Source organism: Rhododendron vialii, chromosome 1a, assembly GCF_030253575.1.
Source record: "Rhododendron vialii isolate Sample 1 chromosome 1a, ASM3025357v1".
NCBI lineage: Eukaryota > Viridiplantae > Streptophyta > Magnoliopsida > Ericales > Ericaceae > Rhododendron > Rhododendron vialii.
Window position 1 is genome coordinate 39,032,275 of NC_080557.1, and position 19,568 is coordinate 39,051,842.

The following is a 19,568-nucleotide window of genomic DNA, read 5'->3' on the forward strand; positions in this document are numbered from 1 at the left end:
CTTTGTTTTTCTTGGCTATTCAATTCAATTTTGGGAAATACAGTGCTATATGGATTTAAGTAACACCAAAGCCATCAATTCGGGTCGAAGTAATTATTTCAAATCAATTCTGATGGTTTACTTGGTCTTTTATACCTCAAATCAATTCTGGTGTAGTTTTTTAGCAATATAGACTTGGTCTTCGTCTTGAAAGAACCAACAACAAAACACGCTTATCACTTGCCCAAAAATATGACATGCTCTTTATACAATAAACATGTGGTCCATACAGATATAGGGTATAGTCTTTTAGCAATATAGACTTGGTCTTGGTTTTGAAATAACCATCAACTTTCCACGCTTACCACTTGCCCAAAAAATATGATGTGCTCTTTATACAATAAACATGTGGTTCATATAGACATAGGGTGTAGTCTTTTAGCAATATAGACTTGGTCTCGGGTAAATTAAAATTTGGTCATTAAATATAAAAAGTGTAGTCTTTAGGAACCATAGACTGGTCTTTCATGATGGTGTAATAGAAAGTCTTTTGTATCTTTTTAGCTGCCCTTTTTGGCCCAAATAAACTTGGTTGAGGGTGTAGTCATTTACTTCTTTATGCAAGATGATTTGTTCAATTGTTAAGTCATTTTTTTGTTTTGTCTTATGAGGATGTTGATTTCACCCTGACTGTGTCTGGGTGCATGCATTCCTCTTGTCTTTCTGTCTAACAATAGAAATTGCCTTCCATTTTGCAATTGGTACCTCTGCTTCAGCATTTCCAAAACTTTGCCGAGTTGGTTATGATCGAAGAAGTAGGCAAAAATTATTCTTATTTAATGATGATACCATGTTCTAAACTGATACATTGACACAAGAGAAACTATGATCTAATACCTGATAAGTAAATATTCTACACACACACAGAAAAGGAAAAATAAGAAGATTATTTTTTTGAACGGCAAAAAAAGAATTATTATTAATGATGAAGCTGAATTACAAAAGGTTAAGAGAACATCCCAATAATTGTATCGATACATCAATCTTTTGATGTTTTCTTCAATCCCTCTATCTTGCACCGGTATTGAGACAGCAGAAATGCCTGTATCGATACCACCTTGATTCCTCCAGAATCCCAGCTTTTGGCCTTCTTCTTGGCACCCGACGATCCCCTGGCAACCCGACGGTCCTCCGAATGCCTCAAAAGCCTTGCCGGCCTTTTACGTCTCTCCAATGGGACCTATCCTCCATTCAACCTCAATCAAGTTTATTTGGGCCAAAAAGGGCAATTAAAAAGATAGAAAATACTTTCTATTACACCATCATGAAAGACAGTCTATGGTTCCTAAAAATTACATGTTTTATCTTTAACGACCAAATTTTTAACTTACTCGAGACCAAGTCCATATTGCCAAAAGGCTAAACTCTATGTCTGTGTGGACCACATGTTTATTGTATAAAGAGTAAGTCAAGTTTTTTTTCAAGTGATAAGTGAAAAGGTAGGTGGTAGTTCTTTCAAGATCAAGACCAAGTCTATATTGCCCAAAGACTACACTTTATGTCTGTGTGGACCACATATTTATTGTATAAAGACCAAGTCATATGTTTTGGCAAGTGATAAGTAAAAAGTTAGGTTGTGGTTCTTTCAATACTAAGACCAAGTCCATATTGCCCAAAGACTACACTTTATATCTGTGTGGACCACATGTTTATTGTATAAAGAGCAAATCATATTTTTTGGCAAGTGATAAGTAAAAAGACAGGTGGTGATTCTTTCAAGACCAAGTCCATATTGTCTAAAGACTACACTCTATGTCTGCGTGGACCACATGTTTATTGTATAAAGAGCAAATCATATTTTTTGGCAAGTGATAAGTAAAAAGTTAGGTGGTGGTTCTTTCAAGACCAAGATCAAGTCTATATTGCAAAAAGACTACACTCTATATCTGTATGAATTTGAGTTTTAGGGTTGAATTCTTAAGGAACTTAAGAACCTAATTTGAGATCCCTTGGATTGAGTGTTTAGATTGAGTGTTTAAAACCTATTTTGATGCATGGATTCGATGTTCTTAAAATAGCTCTTTAATATATTTGAGTTTGAGCATGATTAGTGAAGTTTTTGTGTGAGTTCGAAGTGTATTGAAAGGTTTTGGAGTCAGAAATCGAGAGAGGAACAAGCTGCGTTTTTTTCTGGAAAATCTGCAGGATTGGAAACCTTGTGTCTGCCCTGATTTTGGGGATTTTTGTTGGGACACATCCTAAACTCCAAAAATCATAAGATTTTTATGGAGAGTTCCTCTATGAGTCTTTTGTCTATGGTAAAAATTTCAGGGTCAGACTCAAAGTATTCAATTCTATAAAAATTCGTGACCTTGCAGCGCAGTTTCGGACTGTGCTGACTGCAAAGACACGTGTTAAGGAAACGGCCATAAGTTTGAGCTCCGGCGATGAAATTGCGATCCGATTTCTGATTTTGAAACTAGACTCATAGACCTAAAAAAATGCATGAAGATTGTGTCGTAGTTATTCTTATGCAAAGTCAGTTTTTGCGTTAAAGTAGATGGTACTGCGATTATGCCAAATGCTAGTAGCATATTTTTCCACCACACCTGTTAAACATCCGAACATGCGGCTTTCCTTTACTTGCTTGTACTAGACCTTTTAAAATTGAAGTATTGGTTGTTGTTTTTGTATGGTAATTAGACCATCTCTCTCTATATCCAGGTAGTGTTCAGACTAACAGTGTATGGTCAAACCATGGTAGGTGGAAAAGTAATAAAAAAAAATGTGGATATTTTTTGAAAGTAAAAAAGATAAAACATGGGCTCCTCAACTCTTGATTGGAGAAGACATCCCTTATTCTTGTTCATCCGTTAATATCTGAAAGAAAACAGGTTGACAAACAATGCAACAACAAAACCCCATTCATGCTACAGACATAATACAACGTGCTTTTAACAAAGGCAAGAGATTCATGCTAAGCCACTGCCTGTCTGATTTCTCTTCTTCGTGTAATCGCTTCCACTCCAAAATGCTAAGATGTTGCCATGGTTTCAAGCTCATCGACATTGTAGAACTCTAACTGTCCATTGAAGCCCTTCAACCCTGCAAGTTAGATGAAACGTCCAGCTGGTGACTAGTACACCGATCAACCTTCGCAGCAAGGTACTCTCCACTGCTTTGCCAATACATTTTGCAATCACTAACACTGAAAAGTTTCTTCTGCGTCAACTCCTCTTTGCCAGGGATTTGAATGAGACTCACCTGAGAAAAGCATGCCAAGTTAATAAACTTCCACTATTCAAAGAAAATTATATAAAAAAAAGGGAATATGGAAATGAAATAGCTCGATTCACCCTTGCAGGTTGGTTTCCTCCTCCAAGTTCAGGAACAAAGAGTGCAAGAATGGGATCAGTAGGCGACCAACTAATGTCCTTAACGTTTTCAACCTTTATAGATTTCTTGTCAATAAGAGTAAAGGTGTCTGTTTCATAGACAGAGATAATAATTTTACCAATTTGGGCAAAATACTTATCCTCTTTTCCGCCACCCCATCTGTAAATGACAGTGATAGTCATACATGAGACAAGAATTAATAATAATAGCCACAAAGCATTCATACAAATCAATGATATTTTGAATTTACCTGAAAATAGACCAGGAAACGCAGCTTACTGCACCTTCAACTGCAAACTCATCTCACTTCCCTTGGAATCTCTCATCACTTTTCCGGTTCTCACATCGAAGATATTTAAAACCACCCTCTAGAATATGCTAACTGGATATTATTTACTATACTACCAAGTATTTACTAATTGATCAGAAACTCAACTTCATGCAAGTAGCTACAAACGACGACTTCACCTTCCGATTTATAGTTCAAGAGGAAATTAATAGTTGTAACTCAAATTTTCATTTCATCAATATAATCAATCATCGTCATTCAAATATTCCCGATCCAACTTTAATATACAATCAACCACTCAACCTCCTACTTTCTCTAGGTGTCGACAAACTTTTTCCCAAGTGTGCTAGCCTACTACCCTAAGGCTCGGTAGACCATTCAAATAGTTAAACGCACCTAGGAACATTCGTGTCTCACTCAAATGATTCTAAGGGCAAAGAATGCCCAATGCATATAACGTTTCTACCTCGAACACTTAGGAATGTACCAAATCACCCGTAATATCCAAATACGACATAACCTCCAAAATCGGTATGTATTCTAACAACCAACCTACCGTACTTTAACTATAACTTCTTATAGGTTTAGAGTTTGATTATAAGACTACCACCATTACAAAGTAGATTTTCCATACATCAACTTCAATATATAATATGCACCAAACGGATTTCGGATGATAAAGTTATGATCGTCCGAAGTTTTAAAATAAAGCAGATTATTCATTCCCTACCAGTAGGACACAACCTCCTACCGGTAAAAGACCAGAATTTCACAAACATAGACACTACTGGACAGCATTTCTACTGGTAGGGCCAAAACTCCTACCGGTACGACTTGTGTTTCAGCGTACGATTTCTAGTTTCGACAGATTTCTCCCAACAACAAATACGGACGTTTAAACATTCTTAAACACATCAAACCAACTCATAAACATATAAAGGAGGAGAAAAATCCCTACATGTCAAATTGGCAAAGTTAATCATCCACATTAAACTATATCCAATTAAACAACGTGAATTTAAGGACGGGAACGAGTAAATTTGATTGAAAAATCATAACTCTTTCATCTTAAACCCAAAAATATTGGAACCAACGCCAAAAGTTGCACGACTACAATTCCTACACTCAGTAAAAATTCCAGGTTCAGAAACGAGAGGAGATTAACCCAACAATCAAAGGAAAAACAGATTCGCAACCATTTTCGCCCTAGTCGACCAACCCTGCTTTAGAAATTCACCAAAAATTGTATACTTAACCAAATCACTTGATTCCAACGCCAATCCCTTCTTAACTTAAATGTGCAGCTCCTGTAAAAGACCCAAAGCCACCCAAAATGTTCATCATGCCCAGAAAATTAAAAGAAGACAGCCACACACAGATTCGCGCATCCAGGAAACAGCCGGTATTCAAAAATTCATAACTAATTGTGTGATTATCGGTTTTTCATTATCTTGGTACCGAAATCTTCGTATTGAAACGTACTTTAACTGTTATGAAGACACCAAAAATTGATTCCTGGCAAAAGGGCTCCCAAAAGACAGATTTCCAGAACCCACGAAATTTTCAGCATATACCAGATTCATTCAAGACTCAAAATAAATGATCAAACTTGATTCTTGTACATCAAACTAACACTTAAACATGTAAAGAAGTCAGGAGATCCCTACCTTGAAGGTTGAAATTAAAACCCCAAGAATCTCCAGGCAAAACCTCTCCCGAAAACACCTCCTCCGAGCTTTCCAACGCGATCAAAGGCTAGAACTTGACTCTAGGAGAAGAATGCTCCAAGATCCCTCGGTTAATTTGAGATTTGGAGAAGAAATTTGGTGAGATACCGGAGCTGGTTCTTAGGCTGCGAGAGAGCTTCCGACAAGAGGGAAGATGGTTAGGACCACCGCCATCAAAGCAGCCAGAGAGAGGGGAAAGCGCAGAGAAGGGAGAGGAGAGGAGAGGAGAGAGAAGAGAATGCCAGAGGCTGAGTGAGAGAGAGAGAGAGAGAGAGAGAGGGAATACCTGGATAGTTAGAGAAAAATTAGATAAAAGGAAAAAGGGGAAGATTGGGACGAAGGGTTTTTGTTTTTATGAAAGGGCAATTTTGTCCAGTGTCATCATGCTTCTTACCTCTTACCATGTATGGGTAATATTGTTTGCTGGTGCCATGTCTTGGTAATTCCGAAACTTCGCACCATCAAACTGGGTATTATTCCCGGTCAAGACCACCTGCCGGTAATTTCCCCATGCTTGATTGCCTGCATCTTGGGTAGGCCAGGAATGATGACGTGGATCATCACCACCGAATTTCATAATTACACAATGCTTGATTGCTGGCATCTTGGGTAGGAATGATTATCGGATGATCACCAAACGAAAAAGTACCTTGAAATTGAATGCATTTTTCATTCAAATGATTGGATTAGTTGACCGATTTTATCGACATATAATACTACTACTTATTTGGAAAATTAAATGAGATCAATATTTTTTATTTCCTAATATTGAATTTATGAATTTTTGATTACCACACAGCGAAATGAGATTAGATTCTCACTTAATTTGAGAATGTGAATCCTAGTTAACTATAATATATGTCATCAAAACTTAAAATTAAGTTTTTTTTGCCAAATTTTCGATCGTTTCAAAGATAGGACCACATCATGAGAATGTGAAAATTTCTTCAATTTAGGATGACCATTTCATCAATTTATAGACATACAAAGATGCAAACATTACCATCGAGATACAAAGAATTGTTTTACTCGAAACATATACCGGAGAATTCTAATACCGCACTTTATTCGTCGAAGCTAAAGTATCATCACACTTTTCAAGTCGTGGAGCCGGAATAAGTTTTCCTCTCACCAACCAACTATAAAGACTTGAACTAATACACTGAAGGAGGAGCTTCGATCGACTACTTAGGTCCCGTTTCAGAAATTTTCTTAAAAAATAAATAATTTATTTTACATTTTTCAAACTCAAAAATAATATAAATGAAAAATATTTTTTAAATTTTTTTTGCATCGTATAAAAGATTTAGATAAGATCTTTCAAACAAGATTCATATTACATATTTTTAAATTTCAATAAATTTATAATTTTTAAGCTTAAATTTCCTTCTTAAAAAATAAGGACTTTTTCTTCTGAACGGAGCCTTACCCATTGAACGGTGAAACCAGTAACTGCAAGAATTTAATCCCAACAAACAGCAAAAGAGACACCAAAACAGACAATAGAATGACTACAGTGGTGGCAAACAACACCGTATCTCGCCTGTTCTCTCTCCTCCGCTTCCTCCGTCTCCTCTCTCTCTCCTCCCTCCACCACCCCTCGTACCTCACTCTCTCCTCCCCCTTCCCCTCTCTCCTCTTCCTCCCACCCTCCACGGCCGCCCCCAAACTCTTCCACCCCAACTTCTTCCTTTGCATATCCTCCCCGTCTAACCTCACCTCACCCACCGCCAACCCAGTCCCCCCTCCCCCGCACGTGACCGCCACCAAACACTGCACCAGCTCCCCGCCGGAGAGAACCGTCGCGTAGCGGAGCTCCACGTCGTTGGTCAACCAGTTCCGCCTGACCAAGACGGGCCGCCAGCTCGACACGTCCGCCGCCCGGGTTTGGGTGGGGTCGATCAGGATCCAGCTGAGAGTCAAGTTCTCTTCGAGATTAGAGAGGCACTTGTCCTCCCTGATGTCCAAATTCACCGGCATTGGCGCGGCCTCCTTCGGGCCGAGCAAATCGACCCGGAACGGCAGCGATGGGTCCGACTCGGTTTCCGCCACGTGGACCTTGGAAAGTATTAGTTGGTTTTGGTAGCGTATGTCGACTGCGGAGATTATGTAGGCTGGCGGCGGACGGCGACTGGGTCTTGACCGGCGGTGGCCGTCGAGATATTGGAATGAGTCGGAGTAGAAGGAGCGGTGGCCGGAGGGGAAGGAAGAGATGAGGCGGCGGACGCGTGGGTCGGTGGTGGAGGGCCAGGTGCGGTGGCAGATTTGTTGCCAGAGGGTTTCTTGGGTGGAGAGGGCGTGGAGTTGGGACGATGCGCAGGCGGCGGAGGCGAGTGTTGGGCCGTCCAGTCGGGTGAGGATGTGGGTCTGGAGGATGTCGGGGTGGACGGCGGAGATCGTCGTGGCATCGCCGGGGGCGGGGCTGGTTGGAGTATCGTCCCCACCCATTTCTTTCTCCATTGCCACTATGTGGTAGGATGTTATTAGTGTTTTGGGCATGTATGAATATACACGCACGCAGTTTTATATACACATGTCAAAGAGATTGACATTTGGCTATTCACATAGTCACGCGATTTTGCTCGTTTATTTCGATTTTGAACGATTTAAATTTTAATGAAATTTTTTCGAGAAAGTCTTTTTCTTCGAAATTTTTTATTAAAATTCAGATCGTCTAAAGCACTTTTAGACTGTTTGAATTTACCTCCGTAAAAATTTATTTACAGAGCTCTATGAATAGTCTTCAATGTATACACTTGTATTATTTGGGCATCTATGGCTCGAGTTTGAAGAGAACGTATCTAAGGCCACCAGCGTTGAAAATCAGCAGTCAACCCATGTGATGATTATACAGGGTATTTGGGCCTTCTTGTATAAGTTCTTACAATATCATTTAGCAGTCAAAATTATGTCACCTTATTTAGTTCAACTCTCAACTTATTTCATTTTTTTTTTCTACACGTTTTTTAATACATTTTTTTTCTATCTTTCTTTACTCATTACATCAAATAACTTTCAAAATGTTGAACCAAACAAGGTGTGTGTTTTTGCCTTTTTTTGTCATGTTGTATAATATTTTTTTCCAATTTCATCGAGACAAATGATATACTAATTAATAATGTTGATTGCCTTTCAGATTTTTTTTTATTGAATTATATGAACATTTTTCAACTTCATCAAGACAAACAGTGTGATGTAAACGTTAATCCAAAGGAATTGGAGGATGGTGCTGTGCAATGATGTGCGCAGTACCGTGCTACACTCTTCCGAGCGGTCAGAGCGTGCATCTGACGGCTCGGATCTCATTTCGAAAATGAACGACTTTCAATCATTTGTTGTCGAGATGAGGTCCGAGCCGTTGGATGCATGATTCGACGGCTCGAAAGTGCGCAGCACGGTCCCTGTTCCGCTAAGGTTTTGATTTGTTAAGGACTTATATTTTGCTTTTATAAAACATGTTATTCTCTCATAATACATCACATTTACTTTAAAATAAAAATAAATACTTATTTTAATTAATAAAACACACTCTAGAAAAACTATGCGAAAGAAGACTTTGAATTGGATGAAATTTGAAAAAGTCTTCAGCGAATTATCCCCTTCTTTTAATTGCCGGCCGGGAAGTGAGACGATACAAGTTGACCATTTACTAATTTCTCTAGTTTTATAAATTTATGTTACTTTAAATCATTTAATTGGTCTGAGGAGAGGACTTTGAAAGATAAACAAACATGAATCAAACTTGGAAAAAATTTAAGAAAACAAACATTATTTATAAAAGACTATTTATGTTGGATTGTTTTTTCTATAGTGAAGTGCTTTTTAATACTTTTGGTTATAGTATTTTGTTTTTAAAGTTTCTTTCTTCGAGACGAATAAACAATCTGAACAAAATTAATACAAAATTAACAAAAAATAAAGTAAAATAAATAAGTTAGGCCGAATTTAACCTTAATATTCACACTTTTGTTACTGGAGGGATGGATGAATGTAGATTTTTTATAAAATCATCTTGTTGGTTGCTTTAGTTTCACACATGTACATGACAGAGTAATGTAATTTAATAAATTTATATAATTTAAGCATATAAGGCCATCTACAGTGGTATAATCAAAAGTCAATTGTTTTTAAAGTTAACAATGTTGGTGCAAAGAGATGTCTCATAATGGTATAATCAAACTTAGTAACTTCCGTAGAAATAATTAAATTTTGGATAATCAAAACTAGTAACTTTTTTCAATAATCAAAATTTGTAGATAATGTAATTCAGTCAATTCAAATTACCGTATATAAGTCATATTGACACTCAACTCTGAATTTTCATTTAAACGAGTTTAATACTCCAGGGTTTATTTTGAACAATTGGAAACTCCGGGGTTTCAATTGTTTGGGAATGAAACTATGTTTTTTTTTTGTTTTGTTGTTGTTGTTGTAATTTTCCCTAAACTAGTTAGTATATCTTTAAAGGGGAATTTTTAGGCCGGCCCCAAAAAGTAGGTTCGGACTTACTTTAGTTCTGACAAAAATATTCTTTCTTTATTTCAGTCCTTTTTTTTTTTTTACTTTTAATGCATTTTTACTATTTTGCCCATTCTTCTTAATTTTTTGTGTACATGTCCATTTTTTAGTAAAATTTATATTTTTAGAATCAACTCCTGACACATATTATTTCAGACAAAAATATCCTTGGCTATGTGAACTAACTATGAGAACTGCCAATTCTCATAGCTAGTTAATATAATATTTCAGACAAAAATATCCCCGCCAGTTCACATAGCCCAAGTTAACATATTATTTTGGACAAAAATACCCCTGAACTATGGCTATGAGAACTGGGGCTATGAGAGCTATATTTTTAGAATCAATTCCTGAATCATATTATTTTGGAGAAAAATACCCTCGGCTATGTGAAATGGCTATGAGAACTGCCGAGTCTCATAGTCAATTTTATGAGAACCGCTCAGTTCTCATAGAGAACTTGTTATGTGAACTGAGCTATGAGAATTGGCTATGTGAACTGTCAATTCTCATAGTCAGTTCTATGAGAACTGCTAGTTTTCATAGTCAGTTCTATGAGAATTGGCTATGAGAAGTGATTATTCTTATAGAGAACTGAACTGGTTATGAGAATTGAACTACGTGAACTAGCTATGTGAACTATGTAAAATACACAGTTCTCATAAAAAATATATAGTTCTCATAGGAAATACACGGTTCTAATAGATAGTTTTCATGAACAATACACAGTTCTCATAAAAAATATGCAGTTCTCATAGAAAAATATGCAGTTCTCATAAACAGTTTTCACATAAAATACACAATTCTCATAAAAAATACATAGTTCTCATAGAAAATACACGGTTCTCATAGAAAATATACAATTCTCATAGACAGTTTTCACATAAAATACACAATTCTCATAGTCAGTTTTATGACAACTGTGTATTTTAAGCTATGAGCCACTATGACAACTGTGTATTTTAAGCCATGAGAACTAGCTATGTGAACTGTCAATTCTCATAGTCAGTTCTATGAGAACTGTCAATTTTCGTAGTTAATTCTTATAGAATTGACTATGAGAAGTGACTATGTGAATTAAGCTATGAGAAGAATTGGTTATGAGAATTGGCTATGAAAAGTGAATTAAGCTATGAGAACTGGCTATGTAAACTGCCAATTCTCATAATCAGTTCTATGAGAACTGTCAGTTTTATAGAACTGACTATGAGAAATGACAGTTCTCTATGAGAACTGGCTTTGTGAACTGGTTTTGAGAACTGAACTAGGAGAATTGAAAAATACACAGATCACATAGTTCACATAGTCTTACCATACATTAAAATAAACAGTTTTCATAAAAAATACGTAGTTCTCATAGAAAAATACACAGTTCTCATAGACAGTTTTCACATAAAATACACAATTCTCATAGAAAAATACACAGTTCTCATAGAAAATACACAGTTCTCATAGAAAATATACAATTCCTATGGAAAAAACACAGTTCTCATAGAAAAATATACAATTCTCATAGAAAAATACACAGTTTCCATAGAAAAAACATAGTTCTCATAAACAGTTCACATGGACAATACACAGTTCTCATAGAAAATACACAGTTTTTATATAAAATACACAATTTTCATAGAAAATACACAATCCTCATAAACAATTCTCATAGAAAAATACACAATTCTCATAAAAAAATACATAGTTCACATAACTCCACAATACATAGTCGACATAGCTCATTATACAGTTCACATAAACAAAAATATACGATTCACATAGTCTCACTCCACACCAAAACAACTTTACGATCACAAAAAGATATTCCAATTTCCAAAATCCACTTATATATATACTTTACCATCACAAAAAATAAAATGAAAACATAAAAGAAAAATCAAAGGAAAAAACTCGATAAAGGCACCTAAGATTGATTCTCAAAGAAACAACCACAGCATCGGTGGTAACGGCATCTGAGATTGATTCTCAGCACTGAAATCGGAGCTTGTTTCTACCGTCGTTGAGTTCGATTTCATCATCATCAAGTTTGATTTCATCGTCGTTGAGTTCGATTTTGTCGTCATCTAGCAGTTCGAATATTCCATGGCACTCAAGTTCGATTTTTTCGTTGTCGTCGTCGAGATCGATTTCGCCGTCATGGAGTTTGATATTGCCGTAGTCAATAACTAGATTCAACCAAAACTGTAACAAACTATACACACAAACAGACACATAGATTCAAACTTGTATCTATCAGTCCTACCAATCGTAATAGATCCATCTAACTCGAGCAGGGAAAAACAAATTTAAAAGCATCAGAGATCTTCAAACGAATCACCATGGTTTTTGTGGGAGGCCACATTAAGAGGACGATGTTGGTGACATGGATGAAGTGGACGTCGTCAAGGAACGGACCAGTGGATCTAATGTCGGTGTTGGCGAGAAGGTTGAAAGCCGAGAGAGAGAGTATATTGAGGTGGAGCTCGTCATCGTCGAATGGCAGGAGAGAGTGATGACAGAGGAGGTGATCTGCCGGAGAAGAAAGGTATGACTGGTGATCTGATACACCGGTCGCGGTCGTCGCCGGAAAAAACGACTGTTGTGGCCGTGGACATCCGTCAATCAGAAAGTTGCTCGGAGTGGTTTAGAGAGAGAGAGAGAGAGCGCGTCGACGGCGCCGTCCTCGTCCATTAGATCGTCGTCCGACTCGTCCTGCGGCTTGAAGTCCACTGCTTTCACGTCTCTCTCTCTCTACAAGGTGGGTTGAAAGGAGTACAATAGAGAGTGTGTGAGGGTGAGGGGCACAAAAGTCAGTATGCAATATATCCGAGCCTTTCAGCTTCGGTAAAATATTTCAGGGTTGGATTCAAACCAAACCTAAAAAACAGGGGCGACTTCTAATTTTCTAATCTTTAAATCAGGAATGATTTATCCAATATAGATGTTATTTGATATATATTGATTAATTCTGTAAAATAATGTTTTCAAAATCATACTATAAAGCATAATAAATTATAATATATAATTAATTAAAAAATGACACAAACTTTCAAAAAAGATTGTTAAAGATTCTCTACAAGGTGATTTTGGTGTCATTAGAAAACTGACTTCAAGACCTCGAAATTGATATATAATTTGCAGGTTTTCGATTTTAGACAAAGAAGTTATGACCGTTTGAAGTTATGACCATTTGAATTTCAGTTAGTTAGAGGGGGTTGAGTGTCAAAAAAAAAGTTAGAAGGGACAAAGTGCTCGTGTGGCTTAGTTAGAGGGGGTTAACTATAGTTTACCCAAAATTTAATGATTAGAATTTGTGGAAAGGCTCTTTGTGAGAAGAATGTTTCTTTACGTGAGGGTGTTTTTATTTTTTTTATTTTTTATATTATAGGTTTTTTTGAACGATTAAATACTGGCTGAATTGAACAGATGGGATGAGACTTGAGAGGGTAAAAAAAGGCTCCACTGCAGTTCCATTGCAGGGAAGCCTGATCCTATTCGTTTCAACCGAAAATCAACCAGGGAAACCAGAGATATTTCATTATTTATCCGCCTACTTCACACCACTCTTCGCGAATCACAGAGAGAGAGAGAGAGAGAGAGGATTGAAGGAGGAGCAAAAAGTTGAAAGATTTTTGGAAATGGGTTCTTCACCCAGAGCAATCCGATGGTGGCTCGCTACTTGTAGCAGTTTCCAATTCTCTCCCAATCACTGCCTACTTTTGCCCACAAAAATCTTCCCAGTACGTCGTCGTGCTCAACACCCTTATCCCAGAATCCCTACAGCGGTGGCCTCGGCCTTGAGAAGCCCTCCTCCAGGTGAGCTTCTTCGTTTGGTTCCCATTCCCAATAGAAGTATGATGGGAAACCCTTAGATGCCCCCATTATAAATCAGTTGTCAAGTACTCTACCTATGCAGTGATGACACAGTCACATGGTATAAAAAATGGTGGTCACCATGGCATTGCTCATTAAAATTTGGTTAATTAACTGTCATATTTTAGAGGGTTTTGAAGAATTTCAGGATTTATTGTAATGGGTCGAAAATTGGAGTAAAAAGCACAGTGGCATTTGTTTGGAATTGGGAAGGTATTGAATGATATGAGTTCGAATTTGGGAGTTAATTAACGAAATGAATTGAGTTAATACTTGTTAGGAAATGGTAAGGACGGATTTGCGGAAAGCTTTTTTGAAGGAATGCCAGAAAGATTTGTTGTAAAGGAGATTAAGTTGTCTTGTCCAAGCCAGAGATGTAAAATATGCGAAGTAATAGAATTCATTTAACTTCACCGAGGTGTTTATAGAACCCATTTTGATAGTGAAACTAAATTAAGATTGGCTTGAGCATGGTACTTGGATTAAAATTTAGGAATCAAATGCGAGTAAAGGTTTGCTTTCGGACTAGTTTTGAGCTGGTGTACAAGAGGCAAATTCACTCTCATCCTTTCCTCTGTCATGCATCCCAATGTTTTAGTTGGCCTTGCGTTTTATACACACACTCCCACTTAGGTGATGTGCCAATGTGCTTCATCATGGTACTATTCATGTACTTGTGTAAAAGTTCCATTTGAACCTTTGTTGAAAATGCCATTTTTTTTTTTATATCCCCTGTATATATCACTCTTCTATGATGCGTGAGTCCTTAACATTTTTATCCATTGCCAATATATCAGAGAATTCAAACATAATCTGTCTACGCAAATGTTACTGAAGCTTCAGAAATTGTTGGCTGATAGTCTATCGTTCTTTTTCTTTTACGTTGCCCAGTGAGTGAACTTGCAGAAGAGGATATTCTTCAAACATTTTTGAAGGAGAGAGAGTTGGATGGAGACATCATATCGAAAGTTTCTGACATACTTTGGTTGAGGAATGCTATTAGACTTGATGATGCAGAGGCTGATGTTACTCAACAACCACAAGAGGTATCAAGATTTGAACTTAATATGCATCATTGTCTTTATTTACTAATATTTATATATATTTTTTCTTTTTGCCTATCAGTTTTTGACTTTATTAGAACTGTAACAGTTCAAATCTTCAGAAGTTAACTTATGAGTTAGCCTCCCCAAAACCATCTATGTTTTCTTCTTTTTGTTGGATTACTTATTTTCATCTCTTCAGAAGGCACAAAGGGCAGAAGCGATTTCTATTCTTTGAGATGTTGAACATGCAGATCCGAATTTGTTTCAAAAGAGTTGGATTCCAAACCCCTAATTATGTGGGTTTCATTGATGGTTGAATGTAATGGCTCCTAGTATTTAGGAACTAAAACCCTTTATCCTAAATCGAAGTATTTTGGTGAACTTCAGAGAATAATTGAAAGGTACTGTCTAAAGACTCTAAACACAAACTAACCAAATTCTTTAGTTTTACTTATTCAGAAATGTATTGGAACGAGTTTATTATATTATCTAGGAATGTCAAATTCTTGGTCTTCCTGAATCCACATCTCTAGCCCTTAATCAGCTGTAGAAATGTCGGATGTACTGTATCCAAAGCATAGATGGGTGTCATTGTTGCAAACAAATTAAGCAACAATCAAGGAGAAAATGTATACCGTAATGGCTTGTGAGTGGACATAGGCCACCGATTGGACCTTGTATGGTTGTACCTACATGTGTCTATTGCGACAAAAAGTAGTTTGTATATACTTTTGGTATAAGAAAATGATCAGGGTCACGTTTGAAAGGTCAAAGGAACTTCGTAATCAGGTATATTCTGTAGTTCTTTTCTTGCAAAGAGCACTTTTGTTTTGAATGATGCGAATTGGAATCTGATTGTTGGCATCACCAGCTGCAAATTTTGGGTTCAGAAACAGGCATTATGAGACCAGCAAATGAATAGAAGATGCTTGTGAGTTTGTGACTACCCAAAAAAGAGTTAGGAATTACTACACTAACTAGGTGCATATTTGTTTCTGTCCCAGTTATGTTAAGGTCACTAGTGCAACAAATAGATGTTGGCTCTCTCTTTCTTGTTGAACTGGTTGAGCAATCATGCTGGTTTGACGGTATAAAATCAGTAAATGTTTTCAGTGGTTTTGGTTTTAATTTTTGTGGAGAAGATACTAGTAACCTTTTATTCTATTAAAATTGTCAATTTAGTGGATAATTATAATCTTTGATAGGTCTTGGAAGATGAAAATGAGGGTGGGTTTCTGAAACTGACAAGGACCCTTGAGTGGATTGCAGGTGACAACTCCGCACCCGTTAATAAGAAAATGACTGCTATGGTATGCCTTGCTTGGCCATCCCCATTCTATTTTCTTTCATCAAGTTTGATCCTAATTTTTTGCTACTCTATCCACTCATTTGCTTCTCTTTATAAATGACGAGAAAAGGAAATCTTTAGGAGATGATACTTTGCATGAGCTTTAATTATTCATTCGTCTAATGACAGGAATTGCAAAATGACAGAGAAAGAACGAAAATGCTGAACCTTCTTAGATATGAAGCTGTATGATACCTCCTTGTTAGACTGGTGACTCATTTGCTTTCATCGGTTTTGATTCCTCTTAATAGTTGATTGTTACTATTATTTTGAATGGACATGTAACTTAGGCGCTTGAAGTGACAGAATATCATTTTGACTTGTGTTGCTGAATGTTCATTGTGGGTGGATTAACTTCAATTTTGCTATTCATGTATCCAACTACATTAAAAAAGTTGATAAAATAGGGAGAAAGGGATATAGATAGGAGCGACGAAGCATGGATTGGGATCCGGACTACAGATAATGTATCGTATGGCTACTATGATATAACAAAAACCAAGAAAGTAGTTAGTATGAAATGATAGTTTGTGGATTTTTTTTTTTCTAAAGTATTAGCTTGTATGAAATGAATTCAAATGCATAAGTACATTAATTTTGTTGTCGAAATACTAAGCATCTGATACTGGCCATTAATGCTAAAATCAAAACAATTTGGAAGGTATTAGAAAAAGGATTACCTAGTATACTATGATGAACTTTTTTAAAAAAAAAAAATAGTATACTTTGATGAAGGCGCAACTTTTGATTTTACAATATGACAAAACTTAAGAGGGAAACTGCAATAAACCATTTTTGTCTATCAGACTTTCAATTGTATCATTCTATTCTTCCACTTGCAGCTCAAGAGGGAAATGATGCTTCTAACAGCAGGCATTGGAACTGTATGCAGTGGATACTGTTTGGTAGTTTTCTCTGTACAGGTATATCATAGAAACTATTATAGCCCTTTTGATCAGTCATATATGGAAAACCGAGGGCCGTAAATTTTCTTTCAGGCCTTTTGTATCTTTTTCTTTTTGCTTTTGTCACTCTGTACAAAAACAAGGAAAAGATTCAACTCTATGTACTGTTTCATGTCCAAAGAGAAAGCTTATTGCCAGGGAAATTAGAAAGAAAAGAGAACATAGAAACAACTCAAACAACAAAAATACCAGTGGCAGCCTTTATCAGGATGTCTTTGTTTTACACTACGCACAATTCATTATCGGACTGAATATTGTGAATTTAGAATAATCACAAAACCTTAAGGTACTTTTCTTTTTCGCTCTCTTCTGTTCAACCCAACTCATCAGGCTTTTTTTTTTTTTTCATGAAGTAAGGTAGTGTGAAAATGTCACTTCTTTTTTTCCCCACTTGAGTTAGAGATGTTTCTGGAAGTAACTTGCTCATGTACTTGGTGACTGACATAGCTTATGAACTGCATAGGCTGCTTTGAGTTATGCGGCAGGAGTTCTTTTCAGGTTAGTTTATGATTTCCATTCCTCATATATTGAAGTCACAAAATTGTTAGTTCTTCACTTGGTGAAACATGCATCACCTGGATGCGTTATCATTAACTAAGGCCTTAGTAATGGTCATGGGTTAGGGGTAGGGACTTGACTTTTTCTCTTTGAAACCTCCTTTGGTTGATGCTGAAACTGCTTTTGTGGCATTCTTTTTTGTTCCCAATGTAGTTGCTTGTACGTTCAGCTCTTGTACAAACATGCGGACAACCTCTCCAAGGAAAGAGTTCCACAGATTTTCAGGCAAAAGAAGTCAAAGAAGTACTTCCAAATATTTTCTCTAATTTGTGTGTTCCAGTTTTGAATCTATGAATTTAATATTTTCTCGTTCTGAAAAGTGGCCTCCATTTTCTCAAAATCAGAATTGGTACAAGGAGCCAAGACCTGGAGGATGCGTTTGAAAGATTGGTCCAAGGTTCTGGTATTGCTCTTTCATCTCCAAGGCTTGTAATCCCAGCTGCAATATATGGATGTTGGGGCCTTTCTCAACACTTTGCCAGTGATTTTTTTGATTTCCAGGTGGTGCTATATTCTGTCTTGAAAGTACAAATTCTTAGAGGTGGTAGGGAGATTGGAACATAGTAGTTTTCAGAATCTGTTTTCTGGATTCATTTTCCAAAAAAGCATTGAAAACTTATTTGGCTGACGGTTTTCGAAACTTGTCTGTTCAGTTCTCTCCAACGCCTGTCCAACAGAGATCAACACGGTCTTCCATTTAAGTGAATCAAATTTTAAAAGCACATCAAGAAGATAATTGTCATATTCTGGTTATCTGGTAGCCCATTTTCTCAAAACTATTTTGAAAATCTCATGCAAAATCATTACGAATAGAAACTAACTTTTTCCTTCTTGTCACTTATGTGTTTCTGTTTTTGTTCTTTGCAGCTTGTGCCAGCAATGGTTGGGATGTTTGCCTACAAAGCTGCTGCTTTGGTGCAGGTTTATAGAGACAATGAAGACCTGCGACTGATTTTCCCGGACAATGGGGAAGAATCAAGTGACTGAAGGGTCGATTTTAGAATTACTCAAATTTGATTCATTTGGTTTTTTGACCTCAAAAATGGGGAAGTGGATGTTCCCCCAGAAGAGTACTCGTCCTTTAGGTCATACATTCAACTTTCTTTTTCTCTGATTGGGCATACTTGAGCTGTTACGAGTGGAGAGACCAATCTAAATAACTCAAACACGAAAAATCTAATTGATTTTAGGCTTGGGTTTTCATAATGTCCTGATATCGTCTACTTCACTAGAGGTTTGTTCTTTTTGCAGGAGCAGAATAGAATGCTGAACCGAAATAAGAATTCAAGTCTTGGGTGGCAAAAGGCGAAGAACTCCAATTTCATGCCATAGTCCAGACCGTGTGCCTGTTTCTCAGCGTTAAACAAGATCCAAGTCTCTCCAATTCTGTTAGCCTGCTATAATCTACTCTAATGTACGGTGAATAACAATAGCCTCACATTTGCCATGCCGTAGAGTTGAACCTCGTCCTTGCGACAAAGAAGATGTGCTTGGTTTGTTATCAGCTAGAAAATTCTTCGGTTCGATCATGAAATAATTTTTTTGCAAAGTACGGTTAGTTCGGAGAAAACAATTTCCAGGTGTGTTTTAAACCCTATTGGTGTTCCACTGACAAGATTAAGCTGGTGTGCACTTTGGCCACTCCTCTTGCTTGATTTGAGCATGTGATTTTTTCTCATCAAGGGCTGTTATGTCATGGCTGTGAATTGTGCAAACATTTTTACTAAAGAAACGTGGGTTCTATTATTACTTGTGAGAGATGATTTAATAATGTAAAGAGCAATGCTTCGTATGCAGATTTACAGTATTAGAGATTTCTGGGATTATACAATCACTTGAGCCCCTCGTTAGTTTGCGGGGCCACTCATTAGTCTGTGT

The 19,568-nt window shown here is 36.9% G+C and overlaps 4 protein-coding genes across 8 annotated transcripts in view; 1 reads left to right on the top strand and 3 right to left on the bottom strand.

The window, feature by feature from the left end:
* Positions 1-19,568, bottom strand: part of LOC131327657 (uncharacterized) — an 87,472-nt gene that overhangs the window by 4,961 nt on the left and 62,943 nt on the right. The gene's annotated exons all lie outside the window — the stretch shown is intronic.
* On the bottom strand, positions 2,747-5,686 carry LOC131327780 (eukaryotic translation initiation factor 3 subunit B-like). Its single transcript, XM_058360933.1, has 2 exons — positions 3,336-5,686; positions 2,747-3,243 (listed from the first exon to the last, which is right to left on the bottom strand). Exons 1-2 carry the CDS (start codon positions 3,597-3,599, stop codon positions 3,079-3,081), a joined length of 429 nt encoding a protein of 142 aa, XP_058216916.1. The 5' UTR covers positions 3,600-5,686; the 3' UTR covers positions 2,747-3,078.
* Positions 6,817-7,851, bottom strand: LOC131331466 (F-box protein At2g27310-like). Its single transcript, XM_058365422.1, has one exon. It carries the CDS (start codon positions 7,849-7,851, stop codon positions 6,817-6,819), a length of 1,035 nt encoding a protein of 344 aa, XP_058221405.1.
* On the top strand, positions 13,334-19,497 carry LOC131327287 (uncharacterized). 5 transcript variants are annotated; one of them, XR_009200263.1, is made up of 10 exons: positions 13,334-13,716; positions 14,665-14,819; positions 16,025-16,129; positions 16,297-16,353; positions 17,010-17,090; positions 17,596-17,630; positions 17,844-17,933; positions 18,035-18,191; positions 18,558-18,775; positions 18,942-19,497. XR_009200263.1 is itself a non-coding variant. In XM_058360553.1 (10 exons), the coding sequence occupies exons 1-9, from the start codon at positions 13,539-13,541 to the stop codon at positions 18,675-18,677; spliced, it is 978 nt and encodes a 325-aa protein (XP_058216536.1). In that variant the 5' UTR covers positions 13,340-13,538; the 3' UTR covers positions 18,678-18,680; positions 18,942-19,497. The 5 variants fall into 5 exon arrangements, 3 of the variants coding, with proteins under 3 accessions (XP_058216471.1, XP_058216536.1, XP_058216607.1); XM_058360553.1 differs by having other exon boundaries at positions 13,340-13,716; positions 18,558-18,680; XR_009200272.1 differs by having other exon boundaries at positions 13,346-13,716; positions 18,948-19,497.